Below are 16481 nucleotides of genomic sequence, written 5' to 3' on the forward strand. Positions count from 1 at the left end.
GGCACTTAGGTTCTAACTGGGTGATTGAGGCCCTATTTAATTTTCTTCTACCATATTAGAAGAGGAGAATTAATACTGGGGTACAGCTGGCAGTTTCGGCTCACTTAGATATTGTTAAGTATCTTGTAGGGCTTTGAAAACGCCGGTGAATCTCAGTGTGATCTCTGTGGTAGAGTGCATTAAGAAGGGGAGGAAGTACCTGGGAAAGAAGTAGAGGCAGACTTTCCCTGTTTCTTTGCAGCAACACAGAACCCATGCTTACCCTGAGCATCCCAAGTAGCCACATTATCACTGAAGGCAATATTTAGAAGTACTTATATTGATTTCTGATAACAATGACAAAGGCTCTCTTTGATGCTACCGGCCATGGTTTCTAAGGTATGCTTTAGGCTTTTCCTGTGCTACTTTTCTTCCAGAAGGCACTGTGATCAAGGTGGAGGGCCTAGTATTTCTGAAGGACAGGGCCTCCCTGGAGCAGGCAGTCAAAGTCTTCCAGAACTATTATCTAAATTGTCAATATGAGTCATTGTTCTTTAGGGCTCATAAAACTGGCTAAAAGTGTTTGCTACTCCACAGAGAGAATTGCAGAATTGGCCAACAAACACTCCACTAAATACTCATTCTTGTAGAATGGGGTGGGCAGGACTCTGCAGAAAGGGAACACATGTGAATCCTTTGGCTGGAGAGACAAAGTCAGTGACCAATAGTGTAGAACCACAAGGGCACATTTGTCGCTTGGTAGAGATGTAATGGAAAGTACTGAAAGAAATCTTGGAAAAGTATACAAAGACAAAGGTATTTTTACTTCCCACCTTTGACCAAGGCCAGCCTTGCTGGTTAGTATAATTCTTTTTTTTTTTTTTTAAGATTTTATTTATTTATTCGACAGAGAGAGACAGCCAGCGAGAGAGGGAACACAAGCAGGGGGAGTGGGAGAGGAAGAAGCAGGCTCATAGCGGAAGAGCCTGATGTGGGGCTCGATCCCATAACGCCGGGATCACGCCCTGAGCCGAAGGCAGACGATTAACCGCTGTGCCACCCAGGCGCCCCAGTATAATTCTTTTTTTTATTTTTTATTTTTATTAGTACTTTTTAGAGGAAAAGGGGCAGAGAGAGAGAGAGAGACTTTTAAGCAGACTCCACGCCCAGTGTGAAGCCCAACACGGGGCTCAATTTCATGACCCTGAGATCATGACCTGAACCAAAATTGAGAGTCAGACACAACTGATTGAGCTACCCAGGTGCCCCTGGTTAGTATAATTTTGTAAGATTTCATCTCTCATACAAAAGGACATTTTTCTATGGGATATACTACCTTTTCTATGTCTATTATATTTGTTTGTCCAATGTATATGCCAGTCATTATGCATCACTGCTGATCCTTGACTCAGTTGGGAATAATTGCTCAGAGCAGAGGCACTTGGGGCAGACCTTCTGGTTTCCATCTTGTCTCTTCCACCTGCAGGCTTTGCTCGACTACTGTGTCATTTCCCTAAATTCATCCTAAGAAATAATAATACCTGATTTTTTTGTTGTTGTCTATTACAAACCAAGCATAATGCTAAGAACTCTTCTTATGTGTTCTCATTTTCTTCTACAACTACCCTGGCAGATTAGAGCTTTTGCTTAGGAGTTAGCCAGGCCTGGGCTCAAGTCCTGGTCCTGGCTCTGACTCCCACCAGCTGGTTGTCTTCAGCAAATGGCTTAGCTTCTCTAATACTTGGTTTCTCCAGCTTAAAAATTAAGATAATGATTTTAAGTACCTGATAAGATTTTAAGGACCAAATGAGATGATGTATGGTACCTAAGAGTGAAAACCACATCATAAGAACTCAAAAATATTAGTTATATCCCTATCTTCCTCCCATTAGGAGGATCTAGGGTGGGTCTGCAGCACTTTGATAATGTGAGGTGCTATGTGCTTCTGAGCAAGGGACAATGAATGTGAAGTATGTGAAGTGGTGATTCTGGAAGTGATCCCCCAAATGTGACTTACTCTATCCATGTGCTGTCTGACCTGATGAGCACTAATGCTCTCTCTGTGTCCTGTCTTTTAATATCTCAAGGAGGGGAAATGGCACAGGTACTTTGTGAACTTTGCTGACTGTTGGACAAAGCTATGGCAAATACTAAAAAGACTATTTCAAGACAAAACAATTTTAAACTTATCCCAAACTAGATAAAACCAAGAGATGGCTTAATAAGACTAGTTTGAAAAAATAGTCTTCAAATTTTCCCCCAAATAGTCATATCACAGAATGAGAAATTCTAGTGCTGGAAGAAATTGCTTCGAAGTGTGCTAAATAAATACCACATGAAAGCAAACTTTAAGAAAGTTATTACATACCAGTATAATGAGATTTTTAAGGAGGAAATGGTAATCAATTTTCTCGTTTCTTGTCCTTTGTTTTTTAAGCAAAGGGAATGAGTTTGGATTCATACTATGTACATCCTTGTTGTGAAGTTTATTCTTTAATTCTTTCCAGTTCCATTTTTGCTAAAGGAACTTTATGTCAATGTGAGTCTGTCTCTCTCTCTCTCCGTTTGTGTGCATGCTTGCATGTATGTGTTTAGACAGGGAAGAGATGCCTACCCCCATCTAAAGACCAGTATCAGACAATATCCACAGAGAAGAAGAAAAACCTGAACCATTATTTCATACTATGTCTATGTCTTTGATCCATATTACACTGCATGTAGTTTGTCAGGTGGATGTATATGAAGCTCTCTCATCTCATGGTAGGGACTGAGGCTCCCAGTTTTTTTGTACCCCTAAGATCATGACACAGGGTTTGGCTTAGATTACCAATGGTCACTCTTTACAATAGAAAGTCTGTTTTAACCTTGCACGCGTACATCAAGTTTCTCGGATATTCCTAGCACTTCTGGGGGTATCTGACTTATGTAGTAGGTTTGTTTACCACACAGTTAAAGTTGTAAGCTTGATGCACACTACATAATACATTTAATTAGTGATGTCTGTATGTCCACCACCTTCATCTCATGGCACCACATTGCTGATTTTCGGAGTCTATGCCAGCTAGCTTATGATGAGAAGTGTGCCACATGGGCTTTCTGATGCTGTGATGTAATTCCTTAAGTGTCCAGGAGGATGTGCTTCCAGAACCTCTGATGTGTGATTCCATGGCCGCCATTGCTGTGCGTTAATTGGCCTTGACTTTGTTCAACCCACTGCCTCAAGGGGACCCCTGACCGCATACCAATTTGCAGGGAAACAAGCACTTGCTTCCCTTCCCTGGGGGTTCATCAGATCTCCCTCACCGTCCGCCACCCTGGCCCTCGAAAGTAAGGCAGATTGTGCCACCAGGATCCTCAGGAGACTTGTTTTCCTCCTAAGTCTGAAGACTTCCCTCCTTCTGCAGTCTCCTTACCATGTATCTGAAGTTTGGGGGATTTTTTTCTGTCTATCATAGTATCTTCTGACAGAAGCTAAAATCCTGCTTCACACCACAGAAAATTATTGATGTATTACACCTTTCATGATAATTGTGGTTTTCAAAAATTATTTATTGACACTTTTATGTTTAACTCTGTCACAGCTCAAATCAAGGCAGTCGACCTTCATTACAGTCATTCATTTCTTTCAGTAAATGTAATCATATTGAACTTTCCATGCATGTGTAAGAATTTTTCAATGGAGCAAGAGTGAATCTCAGTTGGGATTTTCCTCGTGGTAACAGTTATAATCAAGGTGCACGGTCTTTAAAAATTAGAAATATTTGTACTTTACATATGCTTCATAATCACGAAACTTTTTTTTTTTAAAGAGCTAATAGGTCTCACAAATTATCTACCCTCCCTCGCTCCTGGTGGTATTTACACCTGCAGCTACCCTTGCTCAACTGCAAGGTACTGGCCCGTGGAGTTATTTGTGGCTGGCATGCCTTTCTGATTGGCTGATCCAGGTATCTGGATGACCACAGAGTATCACTTGTTAAATATTTTGAATATCACCCCTGAGTGGACATAAATCAGGCCGTCCCACAGTGTATACTTGTAAGGTCTAGATTTTCTTTAGTGGTTATAACTTAACCACTGTGGGGTATATTGAGACGCATACAGTCTTCACCTCAGTGCCCTGTAGGCCACCTTTGTAATAGCTCAGATGTGTCTGCTCTGCTCCCTTAGTGCGTAGACAGCATTAGTCAGAGTTGTGAACAGGAAATTTTTCTCTTCCTGAGCTCTCTTTGTTCAGTCTCAGGCTACTTCGGGCCGTCTTCCTTTCGTACTAAGGCCACCTCCTGCTGCAGAGACAGGTACTATCTCATCAAGAAAGTCGTGGCCCTGATAGGAAGACAGATGCATAAACACATATTTAATTATAAAGGAATGCTTTGTGTCATGCAGAGCAGCATGGCACATTCACAGAGTGGGGGGAGGTCCAGTGAAATTGGGTGGCTGGAGGATGGGGGTGGGGTGAGTTTGCAAAAGGAAGTAGGGGTTAAATTTCATTTGATGGAGTTTAGACATTTCCTGCAGGCACTGAAGAGTCTCTGAAGGGTTTAAGGCACAAAATCCTTCTGTTGGATTTTCATTTTGAGAATACAAACTGTGACAGTGATGTGGAGAATAAATGGGGTTGGGGGAGGGGAACAAGGCCAAGTTTGGAATGTAGAAGACTAGTTGGTGGGCTGTGACAATAATGCACATGAAACTAAATAAGACCCAAATTAAGGCAGTTTTATGGAAGCAAATTTGCAAGACATTTTGGATGCTGAATCAACTTAACTTGATGACTGATATAATGGGACAGGAAAGAGGAAAGAAATCAAGAGGGCTCCCAGGTTCTGGCCATGTCAGATAGTAGGTGATGGTATCATATTGTGGTAATAGAATGTGGACCAGATTTGCCCGTGGGCGGATTTGGGCCTGGAGGGTATTCAACCTCCTCCTTGGAGCCTTACCTGATTGACCTGGCCAGAGGGCTCTCTCCCTCTTGGAAATTTGAAAGCTCTGAGGGATTGTATCTTGTTAAGGATAAAAAAAAATCTGAAGGGAAAATTGAAGAGCAATGGAAGTCTCTTTTTGCGTTCCCTTTGCACTAGAAACTATCACTGTTACTAAGTAGCCATAGACAGGGTGATGTCCACACCCCTGGGTCTGGGCAAAAAGGGAATACATTATCTGTACAGAATTTAAAAACAAATAAAGCTACTTTGAATTATCACCATGGGCCAGCAATTCTGAATAATATCAGTGATAAAATACTCCTCCCCTCAAAAATATTTTTGGTCTTCTAAATAATTACTATAGTTATTCCTGGGTTTTAATGATATGTATGTAAGTTTCAAAGTAGCACATTTTTAGTACTTCCCCTTTGATAAACATTGCGTTCTCCACGAAAGCTACCTCAGAGAACTTCCCAGTTACAGAGCTGGCTCTGGACACACATACAGTTTCATGTGTTCATTTCACGAGTTAATTTATAATGTTCAGAATCACCTGAGCTTGCTTCAGGCAGTTGTGTCTCTGATCCCGACATAGTCCTTCATTTCAACAGATTTTAAATAAATAACACCACCACAGCAACTATGGAGCCAAAGAAACAGAATGTGAGCCATTCCATTGCTTTCATTCTGTGCAACCACATCAAATATTTATTTGTTTAAAATCTAAAAGTGAAACAGCACAAACGGTGTGGTGTAATTTGTTTTCAGGTATGAACTTTAGTTTTGAAGTTTAAAACTTCATGTTTTATTGAATAATATCTATACAACTGAAATGTGTTCTTCTACTTAAAGTGTTGTTTTAAAATTAAAGAATGAATCAAAATAAAGCTTCACATTTGTGGTGCAATTTAGTAATTGCCTAAATTGTACCTTTTGGACAATTTCAGTTCTAATAAAATTCATTTATTAGCTACTGGAAAATTATTTATATCGACTACTATATCAGACTGTAACTAAAGGATCAAAGTTCACACTGTTTCAGTAGTTACAGAACTATTAAGTAAGTAATTTCGTGCACTTTTCCTTTTTTGATTCTAATATTTAAAAATTTTTTTTTAACTTCCATGGTTTTATGTATAAAGTTCAATGAAAGGAAATATTCACTGTCTGTATTTCTTTTATGGCCATTTTATTGTTCGTTTCAACTCATGCTCTCTGAAAATATTTTTCCATACAGAGGAGGGGTTGTTAGAAATGGTGCACTCTGGGCATCAAATATACTAGGTATACCCTGGTCATGGAATATGTGTGCTGTAACAAACAGTCATGGCTTTCGTAAAGATTTTTAAAATATAAGTCGTCCAGGGCACCTGGGTAGCTCAGTCAGTTAAGCATCTGCTTCAGCCCACATTATGATGGAGTCTGGGGATCCAGCCCCACATCTGGCTCCCTGCTCAGCCGGGAGACTGCTTCTCCCTCCACCCCTCACCCTGCTCATGCTCTCTTTCTCTCAAATAAATAAATAAAATCTTAAAAAACAAAAACAAAAATGTAAGTCTTCTGAAACCTCTAGTGACTTAAAAAGGGATACTTCACCATACAAAAGCCAGAGGATGGTAGAGGTTTCATCCTTTCACTGCATATCTTTATTTGAATTATTTTAGCATTGAAAATTCCCTACCATTAGCTATCAATGTTTGAGAATAACAGCAGAACAACTAATGTTGGTTGATACATCCCATCCAAAAGCAACTGGGTTCCTCACCTCTCTTTAGAAAATGCTTTTTTGACAAGACAAACCCCTCGGGGACACTTTTGATTTCCTGAATGTCATGAAATAGCCGTACAGAATTCAGGACAAAGTGTCCTGCAAAGTGTCAATATGGCTGTCTGATGAAGAATTAGAATTGTGCCATTTAGCTCTGTGCAGCATTCCTGCGCTACAAACATCCGTTTGAGTCTCAGGGGGATGGGAAGTATTAATACCCTCTTTGAACAAAGAGCAGTCCTCTTGATGACTTTTAATGCCTGTTGGCAAGCCTGCATTCATCTATTCATTCCAACATTCAAGAAGAATCTCTGTGCCAGCCAACATGACAGCCAGTGATCCTCACCCTGCTGATAAGAATATGCAGGAACCACAGCGATGTTTCCATAATACCATTGGGAGTCAGTGATGTGGTCAGGACCATCAGCGAGCTCTCCTCCTTTCCTACCCCTGCTCTGTGCATTCCCCCCACGCACATAGCCACATAGGCTGGGACTAGAAGGGATGTTCGCATGTGCTGCTAGCATTGGGTGACAGCCTGATGGCTAAATGGAAAGGCAACATAGACTTAGGCCTGGTTTTATTGTGTCAGTCACACACTGAAGGAGGTGAAGTTGTGGATACATTTGCATAGGGGAGGATGGTGGGTAAAAATTTTCCTGTTTTCATCCTGTTTTACAGAAATTGAGGTCCAGGGAGACTGTGTGGCTATCTCAACTTCACACAATGTGTTAGTATTTGAGTAACCATGTTTGAATGAATATTCTAGTTTTTAGGTATTTACATGACTTTTATAAATACCCCAAAAGAATCAGGCTCTGTGTTTTCTCGTGGTGAATAAGCGGAGTTTAAACGTGGCCCACCTAATGCTAACCGCCTTTATTCTGAAACAACCTGTGGTCTCCATGTCACTATGTGAGAAACCCATGATCAGGTGTGTATCAATTCCCTGAATCTGCCGTGAGATTCCTGGCTTCTCTGCCTTTGCCCTTCCTTGTCCTCGGGCTTAAAATATCTCCCCTGTCACTTTCACTGCTCTGATTATCAAAGGGTTACTCATTTACTATGGTTCAGCTCAAGTATAACCTTTCCATTAAGCCTTTTCCCAATAGTCCCAGCTGAGGTTAATCCTCTGCACACCCAAGCTAAGTCTGCACCTCTTTATAGTGTTATTTCATTCTCCCATCCGTCAAGCATCTTTATTTCCCATTAGAAGGCAAGCCCCTTGAAGGAAGACACCTTGTCTTATTTATTTCTATACTCCCTACCGACTAACATACAAGGACATACAGGGTCCCTCTGAGCCCTGCTTTCAGCTCAGATAAATTTGAAGATAAAAAGAGTGGTAGATAGTAAATTTATTCTGGGAAAGTGGCTTTGTCAGTTAATCTCGTCTCGACAAGTAAATGTTAAGCTCCTTGAGGGCCAGAAGGCCTCTTTTTGTTTTCCACAGTGTTGGCACTCAGTTCTAGGCCCCATAAACTGGCTGATTTATCCAAATCCAGGTACATGAAAAGGGAAGTTAGGAGGCTGAGGTAGTCTATTAACTTTAGTGGGGGGAATGGAGTTCTGGAAATGTGAGTTTCACTTGGCTTTTCTGCCTCTGGCCTCTTCGCTTTCTTGTTGCAGGTCTAACCACATCCAGGTGTTACATTGTTAGGCACTTCCTTTTGGTAAATTATCTTACCCTTCCTCTTCAAGTTTTTGAGAACTTCATCCTTATACCTTGGCTTTTAGTTTGCTTTCATTTTTATTTTGAATTTTTGGAAGCAACTGAATTAGTGAGTCTTAAAGTGAACTCGTTTGAGTTTCAATGCATTTATAAATGTATAAATATTTGCAAGTTTCTAAAAGTTCTCCACAGTTCTCAGTCTGGTTCCTGGAAACTCAATCCAGTTTCTGAACAGAGGTTGATGAGATGTGAACAGAAATTATACTGAGAGGTTTTTTGGAGGTTAGGAAATAGCTCAAAATGAGAATATTTATGCTGGCAAGGGTGTAGAAATAAAGTGGAACATTCAGCTAAGTAGAGCAGCATGTGCAAAGCAGGGCCAAAAGCTGTGTCCTCCACCTCAATATCCGAGTCGCCCTCAGTCTGCTTTGTCCTTAAAAGAGAGTTTAAGGCTATTGTCTCAGTTATGCTGATGTGAGACCATACATCTGTTCAGAAGAACGCCTGGAGATAAGTGAAAGAAATTAATGAAGGGGATGTATTTGATATATTGCTAAGAGGGTAGTTCAAAATGGGGTAAGAAAGGGGCGCCTGGGTAGCGCAGTCGTTAAAGCGTCTGCCTTCGGCTCAGGGCGTGATCCCGGCGTACCGGGATCGAGTCCCACATCGGGCTCCTCTGCTATGAGCCTGCTTCTTCCTCTCCCACTCCCCCTGCTGTGTTCCCTCTCTCGCTGGCTGTCTCTCTGTCACATAAATAAATAAAAAATCTTTAAAAAAAAAAAAAAAAAAATGGGGTAAGAAAGAGCCAAGAAAAAAAAAAAAACCATAAGGATGTAGGGAAAGGAACTTAAAGAGAAAACACTCTTAAGACCTTAGCTCTAATGGAAAAATAAAAAGGTATGAACCACTATAGAATTCTTAACTAAAAAGAATGACTGATTGTAGTTATTTTGTTTTACCAGCACAAGGGGTCAGTTCAATAGTAGAATATTCTATGATTTAATACACTCGTGATGTAACTGATGCAAAAAAAATTAAGTGGTTGTCATAAATTGGTGCCGTTTTCTTGCTCATGTGCATGAGTCTCCAAAGGGACAATATAATCCAACAATTATCAAAGAATGAATACTTTCATATAAATATACATTCTAAGTAATTGAAGTTTGCCCCTTTGGAGGCCAAAATGTTTTCTGACATAACCATTTCTGATGAAATTCTTTGTAAAATGGATTGAACTCTTCTTTGTTTCAAGAAATGGATACATTAAGTCTAATTGAAAGTTTTGTTGTTGATTCAACCTTCTCATTATGAATATAGTTATTACTCTGTATTATATAATACAATTATGCTCTCTAAGCTAATTAAGAAATGATAATGGAATTATAAGGATTATGTATAAAGTGAGATGAGTTTGCGTTCTTGAAATATTTATTTTTACATGTTCAGAGAACACTTCTTCTTCATATTTCTTGGTTCTCAATTACATCCTAGATGTTGAGGTTTTCAGGTAAATACTTCCATGGTAAGTTAAGGGTAGTAGAAATTATTCAATAATAATAGATAATTCTAAAAGTTCTTTTTTCTTGGCTGCAGATTTTATATGCAATTGACAATTACTAACAGAAGGTTCATAGAAGATAACAGAAAATCTTTTTCCAAAAAAAAATCTTTTTCTCCCCACCAAAACAAAGGGAGGCAACTTCCTGTATGTTAGGCCAAAAGAGGTGCATCACTGTTCCTCCTCCGCCTTTGGAAGACAAAACATTCATATTATGTCACAACATCCTATCTTCCAACAATTATCTTGAGTTGCATGTGTCCTACAGAGAAAAAGTCATGGAAAAAATTTCAAGGCAGCACTAAAGCCTTTGAGAAACAAGTAAAGAAAATTTCTAATGCCAAGTATAATAGGGAAATAGTTGCCCACAAAAGTTCCTCCCTCCCACTTACTGGAACATAGCAGAGCTAGTAATAGAAAATGTGATTACTACTCAAGAAACAATAACAGAGTAATGGTTAATGAATTATAGACTAATGGACTATAGTATGAGTTTAAGTCTTGATTCTCCTAATTATTAATATATAACTTTAGGCAAATGTTTTACTACCTGTAAGATAGGTGTCATAATAATATATTTTTTTTGTTGTGAAGAATAAATGAGTTGAAATATTTAATGTTTTTTTTTTTAAGATTTTATTTATTTATTTGAGAGAGAGAGAGAGCACAAGCAGGGGGTGGGCAGGGAGAGGGAGAAGCAGGGAGCCTGATGTGGGGCTCAATCCCAGGACCCCAGGATCATGACCAAGCAGAAGGCAAATGCTTAACTGACTGAGCCACCCAGGTGTCCCTATTTAATGTGTTTTGAACAGCCCCTGGAATATAATAATTTATTGACCAGAAATTGTTATTATTTGCTACCATTGGAGTAGCTACAAAATAATAAAATAAAATAAAATTTTATAATAATAAAAATATCAGTAGTATTTTGGAAATTGAGGAAATTATTGAACAATTGAGGAAATTTGTTTTTCAACAAATACTTAATGTGTGCCTACTATGTACCAGACACTCTGCTAATAAGGGTTAATATACTGAAAAATGTTATTGTGGGGGACGCCTGGGTGGCTCAGTCAGTTAAGCATCTGTCTTTGGCTCAGGTCATGATCCCAGGGTCCTGAGATGGAGCCCCACGTCAGGCTCCCTGCTTAGTGGAGAGCCTGTTTCTCCCTCTCCCTCTGCCACTCCCCCTGCATGTGCACTCTCTCTCTCTGTCAAATAAATAAATAAAATCTTAAAAAAAGAAAAGAAAAGAAAAGAAAAATTGTATCTGGGAGAATTATAAAATCATACTTGAGAAATCTTTGGCAGAAACAGTTGAGTGGCAAATAACTGGTCTTTCTAGAGCATATTTGATTTTAATTTTGTTTTCATCTTTCAGGGGAAAAATCATGTAATGAACAACTGTATGTAAAGAGATATTCCATATACACTGTCTCAGCAGGGAATTCATTCGATCTGAAATGCCCTGTGAAATACTGTACTAACAGACCTACTGTGATCTGGTGCAAGATTGAAGGAAAAAGCTGTTTATCTCTTGGGTATAAACTTCAGGGATACACAACTTGGAATGAAAAGGAGAATACTTCAGTTTTTATTCTGCATTTTAGTCACATACTTCCTGGTGACACTGGTTCATACCGCTGTTCTGCAAATTTTTCATCTGGACTTGTTGAAAGCCATTCAGTAACCATTAATGTGACAGGTGAGTTCTACACACCAAGACTATATCATATTTTTTCATCATGTTTTAAGGAAAAGGAGGACCCAGATTCTCAAGTGATTATGTTAGACACTGAAGTCATGTAAATTGGAAAGTTGCCACACTCCTGCAGATTGCAATCTATGTGAGCAAGCGTGTGTGTAAATTTGGGGCGAGGTAGAGAAAAATAGAGAAAAAAATATAATAAAAGTTACTGTTCTTGCCTTTAGAAGGTATAGCATTTATTTGATAAATCCAAAAGTAGATCACTGAAATATGGAAAAAATTATCAAGTGAATACCAATAGTAGTAGACAGCTCTCTGTTTTTTGTCATCTTTTCCTTTTATTTTTTCTTCCACTTACCAGTTCTTGACTTTTACTGATAATAAATCCTTGAAGCTATATTTGTGGTGCTCAGACAATTATACACTTGTTAGTAATTCATAGTTTGCACAGAGAACAAACTGTCCACAAATAACCCTGACTCCCTGATGAGTTTTGAGGATGTTCATAGCTTTAGCTGCCTTCCCAGTCTCTCCTGGAGGACCTCAATAGGCTCAAACATCAGGAGAATAGGTTGAGGTTAAGTTGGGCAAAACCAAACTGAATAAAACATGGAAAGCAAACAGAGAGGAATAGAAGAAAATAAATGAACATGTTTAATTTATGAGAATCCCACATCATACTCCACGGTAAAAGATTGAAAGCTTTTCTTCTTAGAACAGGAAGAAGAGGGGCACCTGGGTGGCTCAGTTGGTTAAGCATCTGCTTTCACCTCTGGTCATGGTTCTGGGGTCCTGGGATCAAGCCCCACATCCAGCCCCATATCCAGCCCCACATTAGGCTCCTTGCACAGCAGGAAGCCTGCTTCTCCCTCTCCCTTTGCCCCTCCCCCTGCTCATGCTCACTCATGTGCTCTCTATCTCAAATAAATAAAGAAAAAAAAATCTTAAGAAAAAAAAAAGAACAGGAAGAAGATGAGGCTGTCTGCTTTTGCCGCTTCTATTCAGCACTGAACTAGAAGTTCTAGCCAGAACACTTAGGCAAGAAAAAAGAAATAAAAGGCATCCAAATTGGAAAGGAAGAAGTGAAACTACATCTATTCACAGATGACATGATTTTATATAGAGAAAATCCTTTAAAATCCACAAAAGCTACTAGAGTTAATAGATAAATTCAACGAGGTTGTATGATCAGCTAAAAAAATCAGTGGTATTTCCATACACTAGCAATGAACAATCTGAAAAGGAAATTTAAAAAAATTCTATTTGTAGTGACCTCAAAAAGAATAAAATAAATTTACCTGGGAGGCTTAAGATTTATACCCTGAACAAAACATGGCTGAAAGAAATTAAAGAAGAGGTAAATAAATGGAAAGACATGCCATAGTCACATTGGAAGACTTAAAAATATTAAAAGACTTAATATTTCCCAGATTGATCTACAGATTCAATATAATTCCCATCAAAATCCCAACAAACTTTTTTTTTTTGCATAGATGAAAAAGCTGATCCTAAAATTCACATACAGTTGCAGTGACCCAAATAACCAAAAAAAAAATCTTGCAAAAGAAGAGCAAAGTTGGAGGACTCACGCTCCTTCATTTAAAAATTTGCTACAAAACTACAATAATTGAAACAGTGTGGTACTGGCATAAGATAGATATACAGATCAATAAAATAGAATTAAGAATCCAGAATAAATCCATACATCTTTGGTCAATTGACGTTTGTTTAGCTTTTTTTTCTTCCAAGATTTTATTTAAATTCAAGTTTATTACCATATAGTGTAGTATTAGTTTCAGGAATAGGATTTAGTGATTTATCACTTACATATAATACCTAGTGCTTATCACAAGTGCCCTCCTTAATGCCCATCACCCATTTAGCCTATCCCTCCCACCTCCCCACCAGCAACCCTCAGCTTGTTCTCTGTAGTCAAGAGTCTCTAATGGTTTGCCTCCCTCTCTATTATTATCTTATTTTATTTTTCCTTCCCTTCCCTGACGTTAATCTGTTTTGCTTCTTAAAGTCCACATATGAATGAAATCATATGGTATTTGTCATTCTCTGACTGATTTCTTTCACTCTAGTTCCATCTACATCATTGCAAATGGCAAGATTTCATTCTTTTTGATGGCTGAGTAATATTGCATTAAATATATATACCACACCTTCTTTATCCATTCATCAGTCAATGGACATTTGGGCTCTTTCCATAATTTGGCTATTGTTGATAATGCTGCTATAAACATTGGGGTACATGTACCCCTTTGAATAAGTTTTTTTATAACCTTTGCATAAATACTAGTAGTGTGATTGCTGGGATGTAGGGTAGTTCTATTTTTAACTTTTTGAGGAACCTCCATACTGTTTTCCAGAGTGGCTGCACCAGTTTGCATTCCCACCAACAGTGTAGGAAGGTTCCCTTTTCTTTGCATCCTCACCAACATCTGTTGTTTCTTGAGTTTTTAATTTTAGCCATTCTGACAGGTGTGAGGTGGTTCAAGATAAAAAGCTTCTGCACAGCAAAAGAAGCAATCAACAAAACTAAAAGGCAGCCTATGGAATGGGAGAAGATATTTGCAAATGACATATCCAATAAAGGGTTAGTATACAAAATTTATAAAGAACTTATCAAACTCAACACCCAAAAAATTAATAATCCAATTAAGAAATGGGAAAATGACATGAATAGACATTTCTCTAAAGAAGACATACAAATGGCTAACAGACACATGAAAAAATGCTCAACATCACTCATCATCAGGGAAATACAAATCAAAACCACAAGGAGATGGCCACTTGACTTTTAACAAGGCTGCCAGACCCATTAAGATGGGAAAAAGATAGTTTCTTCAATAAATGATGCTGAGACAATTGGATACCCATTGCAAAAGAATGAATTTGGACCTCTACTTCATATAACATACAAAAATAAGTAAAAAAGGATCAGATATTTCATATAAGAACTAAAATAATAAAATATATGTTTGCATAAAATATTAATACAATGTTTCCTTAAGGAAATCACAGAAGTAGATCTTCACGATCTTGGATTTGTCAGGTTTTTTTGATATAACATCAAAAGCATAAACACAGAAATAAATAAATTGTACTTCATAAAAATTAAAAACTTTTATACATCAAAGGGCACTATCAAAAGAATGAAAAGATAACCTATGGAATGTAAGAAAATATTTAAAAAATCGTATATCTGATAAGGGACTAGTACCCAGAATATATAAAGAAGTCTTACAACTCAACAACAAACAGATAAGCAACCCAATTAAAATGGGTGAAAGAGTGAATAGACGTTTCTTCAAAGAAAATATATAAATGGCCAATAAGCACATGAAGGAATGCTCAATGTCATTAGTCATTAGGGGAATGCAAATCAAAATCACAATGAGACACTACTTTACACCCACTAGGATTACTAGAATTTTTTTTTAAATGGAAAATAACAAGTGTTGACAAAGATATGGACAAATTGAAACTCTTATACTAGCACTGGTGGGAATGTAAAATGATTAAGCTGCTTTGGAAAAGGTCTGGAAACCTTTCTTTAAAAGGTTAAACATAGTTACCACAAGACCCAGTGATATCCAAGTGAAATGAAAGTATATGTCCACATTAAAACTTGTACATGAATACTTACAGCAGCACTATTCACAAAAAACAAGAAGTGGAAACAATCCAAATGTTCATCAACTGATAAATATGTAAAGAAAATGTGTTATATCCATACAATGGAATATTATTCAGACATAAAAAGGAATGAGGTACTGATATATGTTACAAATAGATGAACCTCATGGGGCGCCTGGGTGGCACAGCGGTTAAGCGTCTGCCTTCGGCTCAGGGCGTGATCCCGGCGTTCTGGGATCGAGCCCCACATCAGGCTCCTCCGCTATGAGCCTGCTTCTTCCTCTCCCACTCCCCCTGCTTGTGTTCCCTCTCTCGCTGGCTGTCTCTATCTCTGTCGAATAAATAAATAAATCTTTAAAAAAAAAAAAAAACAACAAATAGATGAACCTCAAAAACATTATGCTAATTAAAAGAAGCCAGACACAAAAGATTACTATTGTATGACTGTTTATATGAAATACCCAGAAGAGAAAAATCCATAGAGATAGAAAGTAATTAATGGTTACCAGGAACTGGCAGAAGGGGATAATGGGGAGTAACCACTTAATGTGTATGGAATTTCCTTTGGGGATAATGAAAATGTTCTGAAACTAGATAGTGGTGATGGTTGCACAACTGTGAATGTCTTAAATACCACTGAATTGTATGCTCTCAATGATTAAAATAGTAATAGTTATGTTAATATGTATTTTACCAAGATAAAAAAATACTTGGATCAAAGAATATCACCCTTTAATTAAAAGAAATGAAATGGAGCTTGTTTTGTGGCCCATAAACTGACCTTGAAGATTACTGCAGAAGAGAAGTTTCAAAGAGCTTTGGTGCACTGGCAGCATGTCTGAAATCTACATGCAGACTTAGGCAGTTACTTCTATGGACACCATTCATATGAATGCACACTTTGGAGTCAGTCTTTTAACTTCCTTAAAGTAGCCCAATGAAGGAATCCATTTCAATCCCTTTAAAATCTTTTAGATCACTTTAAGACCTCTGAAAGCAGCCTAGTAAGGGGATGTACAGTACTCTAGAGCTAGCTGCAACCCTCTATTATGAAACCTGGAAGTGTAGAAGGGATTTATGGCAGAGTTATCTGCTTTTGCAAATGTAGGGTCAAAACCAAAACTAATTGCCAGCAACTGTCTGCGCACTGGCTTATAAACCGCTTTGGAATGGCAGCTGTGTCTTAAACATCATTGCTTCTCTACAAATAGAAGGCATAG

At 38.2% G+C, this 16481-nt stretch overlaps 1 protein-coding gene across 4 annotated transcripts in view; it reads left to right on the plus strand.

Moving 5' to 3' along the window:
* BTLA (B and T lymphocyte associated) overlaps nucleotides 1–16481 on the plus strand; it is a 61569-nt gene that overhangs the window by 34460 nt on the left and 10628 nt on the right. For all 4 annotated transcript variants that reach the window (XM_057306565.1, XM_057306567.1, XM_057306566.1 and 1 more), the window contains one exon: nucleotides 11290–11613. In XM_057306565.1, the coding sequence (XP_057162548.1) occupies nucleotides 11290–11613 (324 nt within the window). The remainder of the gene's footprint in view (nucleotides 1–11289; nucleotides 11614–16481) is intronic.

Source organism: Ursus arctos, unplaced genomic scaffold (genome assembly GCF_023065955.2).
Source record: "Ursus arctos isolate Adak ecotype North America unplaced genomic scaffold, UrsArc2.0 scaffold_4, whole genome shotgun sequence".
Classification (NCBI taxonomy): domain Eukaryota; kingdom Metazoa; phylum Chordata; class Mammalia; order Carnivora; family Ursidae; genus Ursus; species Ursus arctos.